The following is a 21221-nucleotide window of genomic DNA, read 5'->3' on the forward strand; positions in this document are numbered from 1 at the left end:
ATAGAAGTGGAGCTTGCTGCAGCACCAAGAAAACCAAGCAGGTTTCTGGGAAACATTCAGGCTCTCTAAGAACACCCTGCACCATCCCCTCTGAAGTCTGTCCCCACCCCTCCTGAGAACCATGTTTATCCCACAAACACTGCCAAGGGAATGAACACCTGAACAAGCAAAGCCACAGCACAAAGACACCCCTGGAGAACATCACCTCTACAACCTGGCCACAACACAGCACTCAGAGTGCCCCAGCCCCACTGTGAGCTGTGCTAAATGGGGGCTGCAAGTTGCATTATGAATTATTAAAGCACTTAGCAGATGACAGCACAGAGGCCCCAGAGAGTGTGTGGGCTGGGTGTGAGGCTGGCAATGGAGCCCCCCATGAGGGGAAGCAGCTCCCAGCCCCCATTAAATCAAACTCCCCGTGAAGCTGTGCTAACACAGGGTGAGCCAGCTTCCCACTGCAGGAGAGCACCAGCCAGGGAATGCAAAATATCCTGACAAAGGATGTTGCAAACAACAAGGGCTGTGCTGACGCTTGTTTCTTGCCTTAACATTTATCACAGCAGACACACACATCTGTGCATCACAGCTCTCACCAGAGAGGTGCCTGCCAGCACCAAAATCCAGCACCCAGCCCCAACAGCCAGGGTTTAAATGCAGCTATAGATGCACAGGAGGATACATCAGAGTATCTCTTGTGTCCAGCTCCCTATTTCAGAGCCTTCTCTCTCACACAGCAGCAGGCATCCTCACCACCCCTCAAACAGAGTTTATTTCAAGGTCAATCTGTAGAACTAAAAAGAAATTTAAGAAGAAAACAGCCTGCACAGAGCTTTGTTTATAGCTCAGCTCCGTCTCACTTCTGAACGACCTCAGGGCATGCAGAAATAAAGCAGAACCTTCATGTAACTGGAAATCATGGAAAATAAACAATCTGGGGGAAGGCACAGCCCTCACCAAGTGGGTCACAGTCCTACCAGACTCCCATGGTATGTCCCCATGTGTGACCAAGGATGTTATTGGGTATTTCCAATCCAACCAGTCCTTTCCACCTGGGTGGAAGAAGTTCCTTACTGCTTGGAAAAGAGTTGGATTTTAACCTAGAAGCCCCACATAGCTCCTTTACCAGCACTCCCATCTCCTGCATCCTCCCCAGCTGATGGCCAATAAGTCAGGCTGGTGATGTTGCTTCCCCCAGTAACATCTTCCAGAGTCCATTTTGGTTGTCCCCCTGGTTTGCATTACCCCACGTGCTCTGCACTGTCCAGGTGTGACACTGAAGGGGTGAAGACATGCAAGAGGGTGGCCCCCAGAGCAGGCACACCACACCTCCCACTGCTGAGTGGCAAAAGGTAAGTGAAGGGGAAAAGAAATGTTCCTGACAGTTTTACAGTAATTTAGCACTGAGCCTTTGGGGTGGAAAACCTTTATCTTCACATCAGTTTTGAAATTATCTGTTTTGAATTAGGAAATGTTATACCTGTGCCTCAAAATTGCAAAAATTCCCCCCAGGGATCTGATCTTCCAACTTGGAAGCAGTTTTGTGAGGGCTGTGTCTGGGAGAAAGAGAGTGATAAGAACGTGGTGGAGAGCTGGGAGCCTCTTTTTTTCACAGAAAAACTCAGGAACAGCCAAATGTGTCACTTTCTGCATTGCATAACTCAGCTGGAGCACTTGGGGCAGCCGCCCTCGGCAGCCCAGGGGAGAGAGGAGCACTGAGGGGGAAGATCAGCACCCAGACCCTCCCTGCCATCCCTGAGCTGCTCACTGCCCTCACCCCTTCACTGCCATCCCTGAGGGTGTTCAGGAGCTGCTCCCAAGCCCCCAGTGCAGGACAGGCTGGGTTAATTAATGTCTCTCCAGAAAATACAACCCTGGCCTAATTCAGGGTTTGTTCTTACCCTCACCTGCCCTGCAGCTTTTAGCTCCTGTGCAGGCAGAGGAAGGAAAGGGACTGGAGGGAGATGATGCTGTTCTGTCACTCTGCAGCTCAGACAGGCAGGGATCAGCCCTGCTCTCTCTGCTTTCTGGTTATATCACAGCTGTCTAGTCCTGGAAAAACAAACTATTTGGGGCCTTTGGGCATCACACAACACATGATGACAAGCACAGTGTGTGCCATACAAATGAAATCACATTCCACCCTGTAATAGCACCAGTTTAACATATTTTTAAACTGGATTTATGCCTGTGACAGATGCTCCCCCCACCCAAACTCATTTTCTCAAGGAATCTTTAAAATCTGTTTCTCCTTTTGCATGCAGCAGTGTCACCATTCAATATGACTTCTACCTCCCAAAGGCTCCTGCTCTCTGTAAGCAGCACACAAAGGGACTGTTCCCAGACAACAACATTTACCCTGCAGGTACTTTCTTAAATGGGCTACTTGACCAGCTGTCGTTTTGTGGAAATAACTGCTTGGAATCAACAGAGTTCAGCTCCTGATTTCCAATTCCACTGCCAGACACATGCAGTGACTGCAAAACCTTTCTGGAGGGAGACACAAACACAGGGAGCAGGGCTGATGGGCCAAGTATCTTTTGGGAAGTGATTAACCTCTGGTAGGATTAGGCTTCTTATCATGAGCAAACCTTCCTGGACAAATTCCATCTTAGCATTGTCCCAACTGCTTAATGCAGGAAGCTACAAGGCAAACATTGCTACAGGATCCACTGGTTTTTGTTCTTCCTGCCATTAAAAAAACCCAACAACCCAAAACCCCCAAAAGATAATATAAAAGAAAATCAGCAAAAATGAGCTCTCTCTTAGAAAACAGGCTGAGAAATACTATTTCCTTTTTGCTTCTCCATCTAATGGCCATGTAGTGCAGGATGCAGTCTCTAAAAAGCTGTAGCAGACTGGAGTCTGTTGTAGGCTTCAGCTGATGGCAGAATAGGGATTTTCAAACAGAACCATGGAGGGGGAGATGCCCTCCACCAGCAGGAGACACTGCCCTTTGCCACTGGATGTGCTTAAATCCCATCAGCATTTGTGGCAATTACACAAGCACAAACCAGAGGACAGCAGAGACACTCCCACCTAATTCCAACCCCAACACAGAGCACAAGCAGGGTCACAGCCACCTCTGCCACTCACATGTCTGCTGTTGCAGCACTGCCCACGGTGACAGCAGAGCACTGTAACCCAGCGCTGTAAGAGCACGTGCCCAGGATTAACACGGTGTCTCACCTCTTTACTAACCCATGGGGAATTGGCTTTAAAGTGATTAAATGGAGCCCTTTGGTAAGGTAGAAAGCTGGGGTCTTGCAGGAGATTGGGGTCACGTAGATCTTGACCCACACAATGGCTGACCCTGAAATATTACAGGGAGCAACATCTGCTCACGGCAGGCAGCCTTCTGGCCACAGGACAGGGATTAGTGCTGCACAGCCCTGAGCTATCTGAGTATCTGAGTTATCTGCATTGCTGACTGTCTCTGGCTAATTAGCAGTTCAGTCGTAGTAGAAACATCACAGCAAAATCTGCTGCCAGGGAGGTACCAGCGTTTACCATGTGCTCTCCAGGTCAGGGACTGTTTGCCCTTCAGCTCCCTACAAAAAACAGACTGTTTTCAGTGATGCCATAAACCTGAGATGCATGCAGTGTTAATTATTTCAAAGTGAAAGGTGGAGCAACTCTGCAGCATTGGTAGCTCAAAGGGACTCTGTATGTGGATGCCTGGGAGGTTCTGGCAAAGCAGGACTGCAGGATATGGGGTGAGCCAGACCCCCAGGCTGTGGCTGGGGGGAGCTCTGTGGGGAGCTGGATCAGCCACAGCAGCGAGTGCAGGGATGGGAAAAGAAAGGCAGGGGAGTGCTGTGCCCTGACATCACTTGACCAAAAACCTGCTCTCTCACAGACCTCATCCAGGTCACCAAATCTCCCTGTCCTCAAAACACTGCCAAATTAAATGGGATGAAAATTGTGTTCTCCATAATTGCAGACACGGCCCTGGGGGAGCTGCCTGCTGCTGCTGCAGTGCCCCTAGCTCAGCTGAGCCAGCTCCCAGAGCAAGGAAAATTATTAGAACCTTACACATTAATAAAAATGTTATCACCTCACTCTGCAGAGGAACTATGAACACTCACTGCAAGCCCCATCACGCTGAACATCTGCTCCAGAAAGCAGGAACACAGCAAGCCATGGAGGCAGTCACTGCCCCTGAGGAAACTCAGACTCTGGCTCTGTATGGTGGACAGATGCCTTTGGGAGGTCTCCCTCCCAGCATTTTAAAAAGGGGTTTCTAAAATGAAAAGCAGAATGATTTTCATTTTGATATGGAGGCCCTGCCATGTTTTCTGTGTCTTGACCTATATCCCCAATAATATGTTACACTTCAGCTCCAAAGCATGCAACAACCTCCCCACTGCTCAGGGATTGCTCATCCAAGCTTGGTGTTGCTCAAGACTCTTTGTACTGATGGGGTTTACACAACACAAGTTTTCAGGAACACAAAAGGCTTTGGAAATGTGGAGCTTTGCTCAGGAAAACTCTGTTTTGGAGAGCAATTCCCAATTCCCTCGCCATTTCACATCTATTTTTCCTCTGTGTATATCTGAGACTATTTAAGCAAAAATCCTTCCCAGCTCATTAGCTTCTCCTCTACCCCCCTGTTTTTCCACTTGCTGGATAGGGAGATCCTGGCTGAAACAGAGATCACTTCACATCTTGGCATGGGGCTGGCAGCTTCCCTAAACAAACACACCAAACCCCAGATGAGGAGTCACGGGCATAGCAGAGCAAACCTGTCCATCCAGGCAGGGCAGAGCCCAGAACTGGGATTCAGGGGGGCTCAGCTCTCTGTGGGCTTGGCAATCCTCACCACCCACTGCCAGCAACCTGTGGGGAATCCTCAGGACCAGGCACAAACACCCCACAGGCCACTCCCTGCCAGCAATAAGGCAGAAGGGCTCCATTTTGCAGGGGTTCAGATGCAGGACCTGCCCAAATCCAAGCAATGATGGGCTGGAACAGAGAAAAGCCAGGGGAGCTGCAAAGAAAAAGCAAGGCAGCTTCTCTGGTGACAAAACCAGAGCAAACCAGGCTCAGTGTTCTCTTTTCTGTGCTGAGGGACGTGGGAGCTGTGGTGGGCGAGCGCAGCAGAGCAGGCTGCAGGAGGACAGAGCCTGCCCAGCCCCAGCTGCAGACCAGAGCCTGTGCACACACACACACACCCATCCCTGCAGCCACGAGTGAAACACAAACATGTTTAGGGTGAGAGGACTGAGAAATATGACCCTGGGATGTGCTCGTGAGAAACAAGCTCAGCCTGATGGGACAAACATCTTGCCTGGCTTTTCCCTGCAGTTTCTACCAAGGGGTTGGGGAAGAGGAATTAAAGCTGTGCATAGAGGGGGAGGAATTTCTTTTAACTAGTCACGTGCTTGAGGACTGCATAACATTCAAAAGGGGTTAACTGGGCCTATTTCAAGACATTCAAAAATATTTTTAGCCTGCAAGGGCAGCTGACAGCACTCCTTCAAGTGCTGAAAGCTGGAATCTGCCTCTGCATTAGCAGTTGGCCTTGATTTTCCCCCTCTCTTCACAAAAGGGAGGATTAAAGGGTTTGAAAACATTTGTTTTGAGCTGCACAGAAAGGCCAGCCATCTATAAAGCTCTGCAAGCTTTATAAAACAAGCTTTTGTAAACAAGCAAATGGAAAGGAACTGTCAGGCTTGTCAGGACCTGGCAGACAAAGCTGTGTCACTGAGCAGTGGTGCCCAGGCTTGGCTACCCTCATCCTGGGAAGACACCAGGACACAAGGGATTCAATTGCATGGAGGGTGTGCTGGGGTGGTCTCAGGGTGGCAGGAGCAGGGGTGACATACCTGTGGCATTGGGGGGACATACCTGTGGCATTGGGGGGACATACCTGTGGCATTGGGGGGACATACCTGTGGCATTGGACAGCGCCAGGGACTCCATAGAGCCGCGAGGAGTCTGCTCGGTGGGCGTCAGGTCCTCTGTGAATTTGAGGGCATTGATGGGGTGACGGGTGCGGCACTGCGACGCTGGCATCCCACCCTCCTCTTCCTCTTCGTACTTGGGGACTTTGACACTTCCTCTGGTCTCTGGGAAGCTCTGGTTGGACATGTCACTGTAGCTCTCCTGTGAGCGGAGCCTCCCTGAGTAGTAGTCCTCTCTGCAGTCCTGGATGAAGCTGCCACCGTGGCTCTTCATGGCCAACGAGGAGCTCCTCTTTTGGTTGCTGAAGTGTTTTGCCCATAAATCCGACTGCGAGCCTGGGACCTGGGTGGGGTTGTAGGAGGTTCTTATGTTGCACTGGCTGAGAAGCTGCAAGGGGGTTTGAGACTGGCTTTGCTCCATTTTGCCCCCGTAGTGATAGAGCTCATCCCGGCTCCTCCACAGGTGGTCCCTGTTGAGGCTGGGTGTCTGACTGGCCAGGCTCAGCAGATCCATCTGCAGGGACAGCGGGTCCACGTCGGTGGAGAGGCGGTTGGAGGTGACCTGCAGCTGGTTGCAGGGGCTGCGTGCCCCCTCCTCGCCCTTGCCCTTGTTCTTGCCGATCTTGGCGCTGCGCCGCGACTCCTTGGCCCGCGCGCTCTGGAAAGCCGAGTCGGAGGAGTCGGAGCCGTTGGGGTCATCGCCAATGCTGCAGGCCCTGGAGCAGAAGATCTGGCCCTGCTTGGGCAGGAAGGGCCGTCCCAGCAGTGACTTCTTGCACTGGGCACAGCAGAAGCAGGTCTCGGTGGCGTGCCAGTGCTGGCCGTCGTACGTCATCTGGCCCTGGTCAATACCTGGGGAGGAGATCACAGTGTCAGGGTCATCTAGCACTGCACCAACACCTGCATCAAGGTCAGGCTGGATGGGCTTCTGAGCAGTGTGGCCTAGTGGAAAGTGTCCCTGCTGATGGTGGGTGGTTGGAATGAGATGACCTTTAAGGTCCCTTCCAACCCAAACTATCCTATGACTCCATGATCCTCTATGAGTGACATGCACTCAGTCTCACTCTTGAAAGCCCCTTTTCAGGATTTCTCTGATGCATGAAGTTAATCCCATTTTTAATTCCTCCCAATTCTAATTCCAGGCCTTTGCTTGGGAGTTACTCAGGGTTGGGAAAGGCAGCAGAACCATGCCTCAAGCTATTTTCTATTAAATGGGGATATTTCCGATCATAAAGCAAAGGAATGCAAGAAGTTCTCCATAAAGTCCTTGAAGTAAAAGCAATATGCTGCTTATTAAAAAAAAAAGAAGAAAAAAAAAAAAGCCTCCAGCTAAACCATAATGAGGAATTTGTTCTGCCTTGGTTAAGTATGTAACAGAACAGATGACACCCCTGTCCCTTGCTGCTACTGTGGTCCCATCCTAACTTTGTTTTGGCTTCAAAAGAGCTGGCCCCAGGGGTCAAGCACACACCCTCGCCTTGCACCCAGCCACATTTCCTGGGTTGCTTCACCAGGCCCCCCTTGGGTTCAGTAAAGGAATTGACACAGACAGTCTGTCTCCCTCCAGCCAAACCCCAGGGAGCAACATCTGCACAGGGCTCTCTGTCAGGGCTGTGAGCAAAGCTCCAGAGGTTTCAGTTACAACATTTGCACACTTGTTTGAGCTGCTGTTCCTGGCCAAAGCCCCCATTCCCTGAGGAACTGCCACACAGTGTGGGCTGGCTGGCACACGGGTGTCACACCACATGTGCACAGCACGTGCCTGCTCAGCCCCTGTGGGCCCAGTGCTGCCAGGTAACTTATAAATGAACACTATGTTAATGGTCTGCTTTATTCCAAGCTCCATTAGGTTTAGTAGAATCGTTTTTTTCCTCCCCTTACAGTGTGCAAAATGCTTTTATACAGATGGGAGTGCTACACTTGTGGGCTGAAGAGAGACAAGATGGTGGGTGGGATTCTATCAGCTCCTTTTCCACTGCCCAAAGCCATCTTGCAGAGGAAGGAGAGCAGCCTCCATGCTCCATCCTCAACTACCCAATCCAAGCCTTACAAGGCTTTATCACATGCTTACCCCTGATTTATGTAGCCTGTCAGCACAGTGCTCAGTTCAGTACTATGAGAGACTTGCAGCAAAATGGTTGCAGTCCCTCCTCTGCTAGAAATGTGCAAATATGCACCAAACCAGACATTTGACTCAAAATCTGACAGTCAGCAGGCTCCAGCAGGCCAGCTGGAGTGAAGGACAGCAGATGGGGGAAGCACAAGAGAAGGGACCATGCAAGAAACATTACCAGCTGCTTCTTCACCTTTCTGCAGCTGAGCTTGTGGGAAAGATGTGCTGCAGGTCACAGTAGATGCATCCTCCAAGTGCTTCACTGAAAACCCTGTTTCCCCTCCCAGTGCCATCTGGCTGCTGCACAGCAGAAAAATATTTGGTTTTCTTTCTTCTGCAGCATATGAAGTATTTTAACAGCTCACCTCCATGGACAAAGGAAGGGCTGTCTGTGTGCTCTCTGTGCTCAGCCAAGTGGCAAAGGGAGCTGGGGAGAGCAGCAAGGGGCTTCCCAGCCCATCCAGCTTGGGCACATCTAGCCCCTTGACTGAAGTGCATTTTAAATCACTGTTCTAGAAACATAAATTGACCCTGATCCATTATTTCTTTCTCTCTGAGAACATCTATCTGCAAGTTGATTGAAAAAGGCCCAGAAACAATAATGATGCCTAATGAACAAGCATCTTTTCTGACAGTAGCTCATCAAATCATGTGATCCTTTGCCAAGCTTGGATGAGAAAAACCTGAGTTGAAGAGCCAGGCTGTTTACAGGAAAATGAGATTTAAAGGGAAAAAAACATGCCAGTGAAATTTTATTATGCCAGAGAAAGCTTTCACTAGTTGCCATTGCTCCTGAAGTTGCCCTCTGATAACCCTCGCCTCTGTGACTACAAAAAGGGATAAACAGCGGTTTAACCAAATAAATCACCTTGTTACCTCCTTGGTGGGATGAGAGAGAGGCATAAGCACATTTGGTTGCCCCAGCCACGCACAGTCCTGTGGATGCCATAGGACAGAGAGAAATGGCAAGCGTTTCTCACAGCAGCTTGTGAGAATTTTTAGGGAGCTGTAAGGATGTGATAACTTGTTAAGTATAAACAATCTGCAGGTGGTGTTTTTCTACTTCATCTTTCTGCTCTTCTCAAGGATGGTGTATGAGGAAGATGTTTTTGTTAGCTAGCCAATCAAACAGAATCTATCGTATCACTCTATAAAAACCGCATGGTTCTCTTGAACAAATCCTTTTTTGCACTTTCTACAACACTGCCTCCTGCCTGTTCCTGTGTTACTCTGTGTTATCCTGTGTAACTACGCACAAGAGTGACACAGCCCTGCCCGCAGCCCCACGGTGCTGTAATGCAGGAGCTCCTGGCCGTGCCCCCTGCCCGTACCGATGTGCTGGGCGCAGGTGTCGCAGTACTCGGCGTACAGGGACTCGAAGCAGCTGCAGCAGTAGGGCCGCCCGTCCTTCATGATGTAGCGCTGCCCGCCCAGAACTGTCTCGCACTCAAAGCAGCAGAAATGCTTCATGTGCCAGTGCCGCCCCTCGGCCTCGGTGCACTCATCAGCAAAAATGATCTGGGGAGGAAACACAAGCGTGGAGAGGAGATGGTCAGAAAAGGGATCCGGGATGTAGACACCAACCTTTGTGGCTCCTGCCCTGCATCCTCTAAATTTTACAGCTAACTCCCCCAGTCCTGCAGGGAAAACTCCCATAGTTTGGTTTATGGCAGGAGCACCCACCATTTCTTAGGAAAATCCATTAAATGCAAATTCCTCCGAAGCGTGTTAGTGCCCAGACTACAAAGTGTTAAGGCAGAGCTGCAGTAATGTGCTCATGAGCTCACCCATCAAACAGAGAGGTCGATCAGGGTAATAAACACACTTATACACAACCTATCGATCTGCTGGACTTCTGAAGAACAGAGCAGCTGCTTACTGGAACACATTTACTCATCTCTGAAACAGGGACCTGACCACAAAGGATGAGAAAAAACACAAGGAAAAGTGGCAGCTCTCTGGAGGAGAAAAAATGGAGGTACCTTGGCTCCTCATCTTGCTACCCCAGCTGGGGTGTCTGTAAAGATGATTGCAGTCATTATACCAGTGGGGAAACTGGGGCACAGAGTGCTGTTAAGGATGAATTGGAGAAGCAGCCATCTAAAATGTCTTCAGCAGATGCTTTTTTGGTGTGGCTTCTTCTCATCCCCACCCATTCTCAACTCCCAAAGCCAAGGGAGCCAGGAGCCCCAGATCTGCTCCCTGGCGCTCTGTGCTGGCACAGGGTACACCAAAAGCTTTTCCCTTGCGGATCCTCCTAACCCTGAACTACTGTTTCCCACAATTAGTACTTGATGTTTTAGGGGAAGAAAAATATGCTGAAGAATGAGCTGAATGAAAGAATTAAGCGAGAATTTACAGGGATAAAAAATACATGAAAAAGAAATTACCCTGCCTAAGCTACAAAGAAATAGAGCCAGTTGAATGGTTAGAGATGTCTTCCATTGGTAACACTACAAATTTAATTGGACACATACATCAATGCTCTTTATATTTGAAGTGCATATAGCCTTGGATATTTACTATTACATGCTTACAAGGATGGGACGTTGTATTTTATAGTACATATGGTTTTCCACACTATGGTTTTCATAACTTTAAAAACCAGAGCAATTTCCTTCACCAGCCTTTTAAACAGAGATTGACACTTGAGAAGTGCTCAGAGGCGACTCTGTATGGTTTTCTATCTCAGTTTTGTATTCTATTTGTTCAGCTTCCTGTACCCTGTTAATCGCCTCTCTCAAAGCCTATTTCAGCTCGGCGTGTACTCAGACATGACTGACTTGTAAGAAATACAGCACTCATCCCATCAGGGGCTTCTTCTGGGGAAATGGAGGAGAAGGGAAGATCACCACACTCAGCTGGGCTAAAATCACAAAGAGAAGGGGCTGTGCTTCTACTGGAAACACTCATGGAAATCCCCCAGCTTCCTGCGTGTAGATGAGGCTCTAACTCATAACAGTACTAGGCAGACTGCAACTAAGAATATTTGAAACCTCAGGAAAAGCTTGCTCAAACCCTTGGCAAAGCCATGCCATCAGTTTGGTGTGTATGCTTCATGAAAAAGTCAGGGATGGAGGGGAAATGCCACCCCACTCTCCTGTGCCAGCCCAGCGGGCAGCAGTGCTCATGGCAGATGCTGTCTTTACCTCATCACACGCGGCACAGCGGGGCTTGAGGCACTCGGCGTGGTGCCTGCCACAGTAGATCTTCCCATCCTGGTAGAAGTAGATCAGGTCGACCAGCAGCTCGTTGCACACACTGCAGATGAAGCAGGGAGGGTGCCAGCAGACACCGTGTCCCGCTCGTGAGGCGAAGACAGCCATGTCCCCTCCATTGATCTGGCCACCACACTGTCAGAAAAGCCAGGGATTAATGGAGGAGTGTGGGTGACCCCACTGCCACCCATCACCAACAGGAGGATCTCACAATCACTGCCCTGCATAATGCCAGGAGATGAACTGCCAACTCCATGTCAGATATGATGAAAGGTGCCCTGACAGACCGCAGCACTCACACCTGGCAGGGCCACAGGCAGGTGCTTGTTTCGTGAGTGTCATTAAATCGTGGAATGGTGTGACTTGGAAGGAACCTGAAGATCACCCAGTTCCAATCCCCCTGCCACAGTCAGGGACACATTCCACTAGACCAGGTTCCTCAAAACCTCATCCAATCTGGCCTGAACACTCCCAGGGATGAAGTAGCTGCAACTTCCCTAGGCAACCTGTGCCAGTGCCTGAACACCCTCACAGGAAAGGATTTCTTTCTAATATCTGATCTAAACATGCCCCCTGTCAGTTTAAAGCCATCCCCTCTATCAATATATGCACTTGTAAAAAGTCCCTGTTCAGCTCTCATGTAATTCCTTTAGGTACTGGAAAGGTTTTTAAAGCACCCCAGAACCTTCTCTTCTCCAGGGTGAACAGCCCCAAATCTCTCAGCCTGCCTTCAGAGGAGACATGTTTCACTTAACTTGGGGGATGCAGGTCCCAGTTCATCAGCCACTACCCACCTGCTCACAGATGGCTCCTGTCATGGTTACAGGGAATGGCCGAACATTGCCTCTCCCTAAGTTTTCCCTCTTCCTCTGGTTGCTGAAGAGTTTGAGCTCCCTCTTCTCCTCCTCATCCAATGAGTTGCAATAGCGAACCTAAAAAACAAAAATGATGCTCAGTGCCTGGGGTGTCCCCGGCTCACCACCCAGTGAGGCACTGTGCCATGGGCCCTGCAAACCTCTGCCCCTGGCTGTGGGGAGGCTGGAGAAACAACAGGATTCAGATATCTGGGGTTGAGATGAGACAAAAGGGGCAGGAGAATTGCTGCTCTTTGGGCGCTCAACTTGTAGAAAAGTCTTAAAAGTTGGGTTCGCAGAGACACACCCAGACCAGCAAATGGACTGATGGGTTTTCCTGCTTTCTCCATCAGCTTCCTGTGGCAGAGGCCTTCATAATATTCCACTGGCATTTCTAGAGCACAGGCCCTTTTCTTTGCACAAAAGACAGAGTTCCAGCGACTTCTGAACTATTTTTCCAGCACAGGATCAAGCCTGCTCATTTGCAAAACCTCTGCATTGCAAGGTAATAAGGAAATAAGTAAAATAAAAGGATACAAACAACGAATGACGCAATTTCCCTGAAGCTTATAAAACTCTGAGGTTTTCCTGGCTATTTCCATCCTGCAGGCTTAGCTCTTGGCTGGTTGCATTTCAATGGGGAATACAACTGAAGAGCCAGGGAGGTCAAATGTAGCACCAGTGCCCAATCCACCCTCCGTTATTTGGGAGAGCAGGCTCATGGAGCTGAGCAGGGTTATACACATGAGCAACCAGCAACACAATGTTAAAAGGAGCAAAACTGAGCATGAAGGGAAACCGGATGCAAAATTTGCAATTTGCAGAAAATACACACAGACCTGCAAGTCCAACTTGCAGGAAAACAGGTTGCAGTAGCAGCATTTGTGTGTATTTATTCTTATGTTTTTTGGCTGTCAGAGGCTGTGGGTTTCCAGGAGCTGCCAGGGAAGCAGGCAGGCAGGTTGGGAACCCAAGGGTGTACAGGAAGAAATCCCTTTGTGCCTGGAGCTCCCCCCATGCTGACAGTGCTGTGCCCATGGCACCCAGCCACACGCAGGCGAAGTTGTTAAAATCTGACTGAGATCAAACAAGTTACCTGCATGTATTTCCCAGAGCGGCTTCTTCAGAAAGTAGCATGAAAATAAATTTTTTTGTTTACACAGGGAAATTTTGTGGGTTACCAAAAGCCAGTGTTCTCACTGGTGAGATCAGGACGTCACAGACCAGACCCTTTTTGCTGCCTCACATCATTCCTGCGAGACTTAAGAAGGTTTATTTTGCTCTGACTGGTTTTGACTCAACCTGTGGCCTTGCAGGCTCTCCCAGCTCATGAGCTCAGCCCAGAAAGCCCCTCCTTAGCACACTCACTCCCACTCCAAGGTGAGTCGGAAGCAGCACCTGGGAAAAGGCTTTTGCAACTTTGGATCTGTCTCTAGATAATCTCAACAGCATTCCAAGCCACTTTTAACGGAGCCTTGGCCTCCAAGGGCTGAGGAAATGCTTTTTGTTCAGACAACTGAAGAAAAATTACTTTAAAAAATTTAAACTTTAGAAACAAACAACAAAATCAAAACCTCCAACAATCAAAACAGGAAGCAAATACAGCAACCTAAACAGCAACATGACTGAAATTCAAGTATATCCCCCTGAAAAGCAAAAGGAGTTGAGAAAGGAAAGCCACGTTTCCCACAAGCAACCCCAGGAGGAGCGTCCACTCCCCAGCCGCAGCCCTGCTGATGTCCAAGCACATTTTCTGGATACTGACCTCATTGTCATGTGGTGGCAGCTGGTGAAGAAGTTGCTTTATGCGAGATTTTTCTCCCGGGCTGTTGACATAGGGAACCTTGTCCTCGGGCAGGCAGCTGTAGTACTGATGCACCTATGGAACAAAAGAGGGGGCTCCTGTCAGAGGGGTTCCCTGGCCGAGCCCATGCCCCTGTGCCCGGCCAGCAGCCACCCCCTGAGGCTGCAAGCGCTGGGTCTTCCCCAAGATTCTGAGCAGGGAAACGCTGCCAGGAGCTGCTGTGGGTTTATTTTCTTTTGTCCTGCAAGGCAGAGAGGTGGCAGCCCCGGCGAGGTGGGCACGTTACCGTTTGCTCTGTCAGCCTCCATAGCGTGAGCATTGCGCCGGCTGCGGGGATGTGTCGGCACCTGCCTCGGCACGGAGGTTAAGAAGGCTGCGCCCCAGCAGTCTCCGTGTTGCTGGCTATCTCAGCCTCCACCTCCATCAAACCCCTCGGGGCTTTTTTCTGCAGCAATTTGTGGAAATAAACAGCAGATAAAATCTGTTGGAAGGCTCAGTTTTTCTCTTTCGTCTCAGAGCGTGTAATTAAAATCAGCTATTAAAAAGGCTGAGGAGCGGCGTGCCCGACGCTGGGAGCGCAGTGCAGCCTGGAGAGGAAGCACACCCTGAACCCCAACATCTCTGCTCCAACTGCCACACCTGGATGTGCACTCAAGGGCCGGGCCAGCACCGGGAGGGCACTCGATGGCTGAGGAGCCGCTCTGAAACGGCCACGGTGATGTTGAACAGCTTGGGAAGAACCAGGAGAAGGTAAAGGTAAGCTCAGCTGGGATTGGGATTGGCTGCAGCCCCAGATGTCTCTGGATGCTTGGGCAGAAGCAGAAAGCTGGCTGGCTTCCTTAAATCTGCTCCTGGCTGGAGAGATGCAGGCTGTTCTCCCAATGTGCACAGCTTTCTGCCTTTGCCATTGTGGGATTAGCCCCGAGATGCTCCCTCAGGCTATCAGCAATTCATTTGGAGTGGCTGCACTGCCTGCAGCTTTCACAGGGTTTTTCCCAAATAACACTTCCTTTACAGTGGCTTCTGATCAGCTTTTCCCCTCGCTGTATGCTTTGGACTTTGGCCTAGAAAGCACCATCTGGGCCAGCTCTCTCCAGAGAAGCCCCCTCTGCCTGCACAGCCCCACAGCATCTGCAGATGACCGGGTGCTGTGGGTCACTGGGAGGAATGGGGACACGGGCTGGGCACACAGGGCTGGCTGGCAGGGGAGCTCACCCATGGGCTCACAGGCTGATGGGGGTGGCTCACATGCAGTTATCTTCTATAGAAAGAAATATCCTTTTATTCCAGAATAACTACCCAAACCTAGCTTTATTCATGAATAATTGCTCTGCATTCATCTCACTGCTGCTCTCATTCAGAACTACCTGAGAGCAAGAGCTGCTCCAGTGGTTTTCTCAATTTATGGTTTCTCCCAAACCGATGTCACCATCCACCTTTCCCCATCATCAGGTTTTCCAGAAAAGGAGATTTTAGCAGATTTCCACATGCAGGTCTGCAGTGCTGATGACAAGTGAACTGCTCATGTCACAAAGCTGAGGAACATGCTGAGCATATGCTACTGCAAAACCCTAAATTTGTTTTGCTAAGGCACAGCAGAAACAGACCCACCAGCTATGGAAACTGTCAAAGAAAGAATGGCTGCAAACTATTTTGTAATGTTAAAAAGAAAACAAACTACATACATTAGAATACTTACTTTGCATTTACAGAGCATCCTTCATCAAGGAACATCAAAGCACATTAAAAACACTAAAATTCTTATGACGTGCTACACAAGGTAGCAAATATACACATTGCAAAGGACTAATTGCAGCATCATGATGTTAAATGAGCTCCCTAAGTTCATGCAGCAAAGTTTGCAGTTAAAAATCCCCCAGCAATGCCCCAGCTGCCACAGCAGACCCTTTCCTGGGCTGCCAGGCTCCCACACAGCCACGCTGTGCGTGCCCAGCCAGCACACACTGCTGTGGCTTCTGCTGCCAAATCCCCCACGTGCAGAGAGGCTGCTCACTGTGCCCTGTGCTCACACTGGTTAGCTTGTGTTTTGATTTTTGCAAAGAAGTTTTTTTTGCCCACTCAACCCTTGAAGTTGGTGGAGACCATAAATTACTTTTATTTTGAAGAGCTGCCAAACTACTACAGGAACGAGCCCCAAGACGCTCACCCTGGGCAAAACCCAAGGATGGGAGCTCTTCCTTCAGCTGCCTGGGTGCTGCATTCCTGGAGCACAATCCAGCAGGATGTACGTGCCCAGCTCTGCTCCTGCTTCCGCTGGGAAGTTTTCCATTTACTCCAAGCAGGACTGCAGGAACTGGTTCCCATCACACCAGCAACATAGCTTGGCAGGGATGGGCAATTTGGTTTGAGAAGCAAAACAAAATAAATACAACAGGCTCCAACCTGTGTTGTGTTGCCTGAAATAACCTGAAAGGGTTTGCTTTGGATCTGCATCGGCCACAGGGACCTTCCGGAGGAGTGCTCATGGAGATGATGGAGCAGAGGCAGCTGCCAATCCTCGTCCAGTACCTGTGGAACATCTCATGGGGAGAAAATCCCTTCTGGAGCCACCATTCCCTCCTGCAGCACCATCCCCTTCTGGGAAAAACCTGAACCAGAGGGATGCACAGATCCTTTCACCCAGGGCATCACTTCTATCCCAAGAGATCCACGCAGAGGGCAGATGAAGAGCAGAAGGACGTCCCTTGCCCAGGCTGACATTAGGCCATGCCTGTGCATACAACACTCTCATCCATCAGCTGTTCCCATGGCATGAACCCAGCTCCTTGGATGGGAGACCAGCACTGGGAGGGACAGGGTCACAGGCTGCAGTGTTCTGCCTCTGTGCCCAGCTGGCTGCCAACAGCATTTCTGACCTGGCATAGGAGTAGCTGGGCTGGCACAGGCCTCTCTGATGCTCGAAAATAAAGAAGGAAAAGGGGATTCTTAGATCAACCTGGCTTTTCAGCGAAAAAGCCTGCAGAAAGTGTTAACTTGCTGGGAAACTAAAACTGCTCAGTCTGCACTTTGCTTTTGTACAAAAGGTCATTGTTTTATGCTAAAGTAACTCCTCCTCCATCCAGCTCTGTGTTGCAGCATGCACAAGCCTTGTAGCTGGTGAGCCTTGCAGGGCCAGGGCCAGACCCCCCATGTCCCTGATGGCTCCTCAGTGCCCTTACAGGCTCTGCAGCAGGAGTTGTACCCAGATAAGGATAAGTGTGGGCAATGACCCCAGAGAGATAACATTTCCTCTCTAAACCATGCAGTATCTGTAACTGTTTTATTATTAAATACTTCTGCTGAACAACCCAGCAGCTCTGCATCCTCCTATTGCCCCTCACAACAGATCTGCTCTGCCCATGGTTATCCCAACAAACATCATTAACACACAGGAGCCCCTTTTGGGGCTGGACTAGGTTTTATCCTCAGTTTTCCCACTTGTCTCTGACTTCTGCTAATATCTGTATGAGAGAAATCCCAAAAGAGACAGGGAAACATCACACTGAGTTAAAATAAAGCTTCACACAACATCTCAAGGTCGCAGATGCCATGGGCATGGTCTGGTCAGTGCACTGGACATGGAGACAGCTGTGGGTGCCAAGGGATGCTGGTGGGCTGGGCAAGCTCCATCCTGTCCCAGAGAAGTCCCACTTGGACAGGCTTCATGCTACCAGAACCTGGCACAGCAGATTCCCAAGGTGTTATTCTCACCTTTATAAGGAAAATGTCCAAACACCAAGTTTTGCTAAGAAAAACCTATATACATTTTGGAAATTAACAGCTGCTTGATGCTAAAAGGGAGGAGGGGAAGGTAGAAATTAAAAAAGTCACAAACCAGGAGAAAGGAAAGAACATAATGTAAAAACAGGGTAGGAAAAAGCCTTTAAACTGGAGCCAACTTTATTCAAAGGCACTGAAGAGAGTAATTACATTAGTTTACAAATGCCTTTGTGCTCTGTGGTCTTCTTAGGTTTGGAGTATGTTTCCAGTTTAACTTTGACAGTTTACAAACCTAACCTGGCCCTGCTAAATAAAGGCAGGACTACAACTTGTCCTGATGGTCCCAGGGTGACCAAAGACAAAACCCACATGAGCATATCTGCGAGCAAAGCCTTACACCTCCTAGAAGGAAAAGTTTGCAAACATCCTGTAAATTCAAGCTATTGGTGAAGGATCTCTTTGATCAATGAATTAAAGGAGGTGGAGGGGAAATATCATATTTCTTACGCCACAAATTGCTGTTGGGAAGCAGCATTTGCTGTACTCGCCCTGAGCACAACCCCCCTTCCCAAAGCACTCACCCAACCGGGCTGTTTGGGATGACTCTATGGCTGGGATGGACTACAAAGGAGCTCACGGTGTCCTGGCACGGGTGCTGACTTGCTCAGCCCTCACAGCTCCAGCTGGGCAGCCCTGCCTGGCTCTCCTGAAACCAAACCAACTGCAAACCAACTGCAAGGTGTTTGCAAAGAGCCCTGTGAGGGCAGGATGTGCTGGCCTGTGTGCAGTAGGGTGCCTGAACGCGGATGTCCCCAAGAAGGGGACCTTAGTGAGTCAGCCAGCACTCAGGCACAGTGCAGCATCACACACAGAGAGTCTGTTCAAAATTCAGCATTCCCCAGTGTCCCCCCATGCCCAGCACAGCATCATTTCCCCAGGGAACGTGCAGGGTACCACAGCCCTGGCAGCCCATTCCATGACAGCCTGGGATGTCCCATGGCAGCACAGGGAGCTGCTGGCACACTGATGTGTGTGTGCTCCACTGTGGCCCCTTCTCCTGGCTCACTGCTGCGTGCAAACTCCCACGGGACTTGGCTGCTGAGGGAGGAAGGCAAACAGTGGCTCTGACAAGCCTGTGCTGGCCTGGGCGAGCAGGGCTGCTCCTGTGGCTTGCCTGCTCCTCCCCAGTGCCAGCTTCTGAACAGCACACGTCAGGCTTTAATGACCCTTTACACTGAGCACTTAAAATTGACAGAGAAACAAACCTGATGCTTTTGTGTGTCTCTCATTCCTGCTGGCCTCCCTTGGAAAAGCAAGGGGGAAAAAATCCCAAACAAACCACATGCAAATAACCTTCCCAATATGTCTGTGAAACACTGCGAGTGTTTGTACACGTTGACTCACACACAAGCTCCACAGATGACAGCACGTGTGAGCCTGGAAAACGGGTTCAGTGTGCTTTGGCCTGAGTCTGGCACGTCCTCCTTTGGCAAGGCCATTAGGATACAAAGCACTGATTTATTTTTTTGAAGCAAAACAATCCTTACAGCAGGGCCAGATGCTCTGAAATGAAGAGTGGGAACTGCTGGCTGGCTCTGCCAAGCGTGGGGATGCAGGCAGGCGGGCAGGCACCCTGGAGGGATGCAGAGTGTCCCCTGAGAGCCCAGAGCCCGGCTGGGAGCAGGCCTGTGTCCCCCCAGCCTGAGAGTGCCCATCGCACAGCAGTGGGGGCAGATGCACTCCTGGCGCCGGGCAGCCCGGCATCCCGCAACGCTGCGCCTGCTCTTGGAAACCCGCTCCTAAGGCAGAGGGACAAAGGCAGGGAACAAAGGAAAAATCATTTCTCTAAGTGCTATTTGTTCTGGCACGCTCTGCGGCTTTCCGCACGCTCCTCTCCCACGGCAGCCGAGGCGTCGGAGCGCTGCTGCTCCGAGTCACAGCGACATCCATCCCTGCCAAGCCTCTGGAGCAGCTCCCTCTGTAAGGGATCCCTCGGAAGCGCCGCTTCCTGCTGCCATCAAAGAGGAACGTTTGAATGAAGGCTCTATGTCCGCACGTTTTAGGCTTGTGAAAGCCTAGGACATGGTTTTTCTTTTTTTTTAAGTAGAAATTGAATTTGGATTAAAAAGAGCCAGACCAGTGCTTTCAACAGCATCAAGAGAAGTCTATGCTGCGAGGTCCATGCTCCCTGAAGCACCAGGCATGATAATGATCATCTTCTGCATTGATCATCACTGATCATTCCCCTGGGGATCCCACGTAACATGCTCTTGGATTTCTAAGGCATGGGGTAGTACACTTGTGTAACACTGCAACTCAGAAAAGCTGTAATTACACATTGGAATAAAACTCCAGGAGAAGTTTCTGTTGGATAGTCCAGGGTTTTTCAGTTTCTTTTTCCACTCCCTGCTCCTCCCCTGCCTCTCACCTCTGCTGACCCCCACACATATTCTTCAAATTTTAGAACCGAGCAAACCATGTCAGGTGAGTGGTTTCGTTTCTGTGACCCATGAAGAGTAGCTGATTCCTTCCCTGGTAATCAGATTGTTCAAGATTAAGTAATTTTGACAGCTTCCATTGGCTCACCATGACCAGACCAACACCCTAGGACACAGAAATGGAGCAAATGTCCAGACACACGGTTTTGTCATGGGCTCTTTTGCAGCATGGGATGTGCTCACACTTCATCCACTCCGTTCCAGGGCAGGGGAGCAGCTCCAGGACCTCCTGCCCCACTCCAGCTGCCCCCAAGTCATGCAGCACTGGCATCACAGGCAGAAAAAGCAAAGCATTCCGTGTGCAGGACTGCTGCTCCATCCAGCAGCTGGGAAGCATTCGGCACAGTCCGATGCCTGGGGGCTGGATTTAGACAGCTCCAGCCTTGAAATAGGAGCCGCTAACTGCCGGGCTATTTAGATACTGAGAGAGTTCACCGGGGAGGTGATGGACTTACCCTACCTCAAAGTGAAACTGGAGAGCTTTTCAAAACGTGCTGAAAGGCAGCTTTTGGGTAAAATACTCCAGCGTGCACATGTGTAAGCGGGCAGAATGAGAGGCAGCTGCAGCTCCTGGGAGCAGGGTACACCAGGAACAGCTTCTCAGAGCCTTCAGCTTTCCATCCACGCTGCTCTGCTCTCAGGATCTACCAGCAAGGAAGAGCTCTTCATGAGCCTTTTGTCCTTCCTCTACCAGGCTGTAAATTAAATTAGCTTCCCACTGCTACACAGGTTTGGGTCACTTTGGTTTGTTTTACTCCTTCCTTGCCCCATGCAAGCCTTCAGCCTCTTGAGGAGTGAAACAGTTTGCTGAACTCAGAAGGCTCAAGAAAGAACAAGATGGTACAATGACCGTGACACACAGGCACAAGTGAGACACACATCCCCCAGGGATGCCTGGCCCAGATAATGTACTTTCTGCCTCACCAGAATGGTGAAAATCTTTATGTAAGGTGTAAATGCATGTTCAGTGTAGGTTCATCTCCGTTCTCCATTCCGCACTTTGTGACCTGAACAGCAACTGATGAAACTTGGAGGTTTTATAACTCAAGCCCTTGCAACAGGTCTTGCAAAATATCCAGAAGAAGGATTAACACGTATTCTAGCCCCTGGA

The 21221-nt window shown here is 50.0% G+C and overlaps 1 protein-coding gene across 1 annotated transcript in view; it reads right to left on the bottom strand.

The window, feature by feature from the left end:
* PRICKLE2 (prickle planar cell polarity protein 2) overlaps nt 1–21221 on the bottom strand; it is a 102656-nt gene that overhangs the window by 6933 nt on the left and 74502 nt on the right. Inside the window, exons 4-8 of the mRNA XM_058812908.1 lie at nt 13854–13967; nt 12029–12166; nt 11166–11369; nt 9348–9534; nt 5892–6755 (exon numbers count right to left, since the gene is read on the bottom strand). Of these exons, the coding sequence (XP_058668891.1) occupies nt 5892–6755; nt 9348–9534; nt 11166–11369; nt 12029–12166; nt 13854–13967 (1507 nt within the window). The remainder of the gene's footprint in view (nt 1–5891; nt 6756–9347; nt 9535–11165; nt 11370–12028; nt 12167–13853; nt 13968–21221) is intronic.

The sequence above is a fragment of the Ammospiza caudacuta genome, chromosome 12 (genome assembly GCF_027887145.1).
Source record: "Ammospiza caudacuta isolate bAmmCau1 chromosome 12, bAmmCau1.pri, whole genome shotgun sequence".
In the NCBI taxonomy this organism is placed as follows: Eukaryota; Metazoa; Chordata; class Aves; order Passeriformes; family Passerellidae; genus Ammospiza; species Ammospiza caudacuta.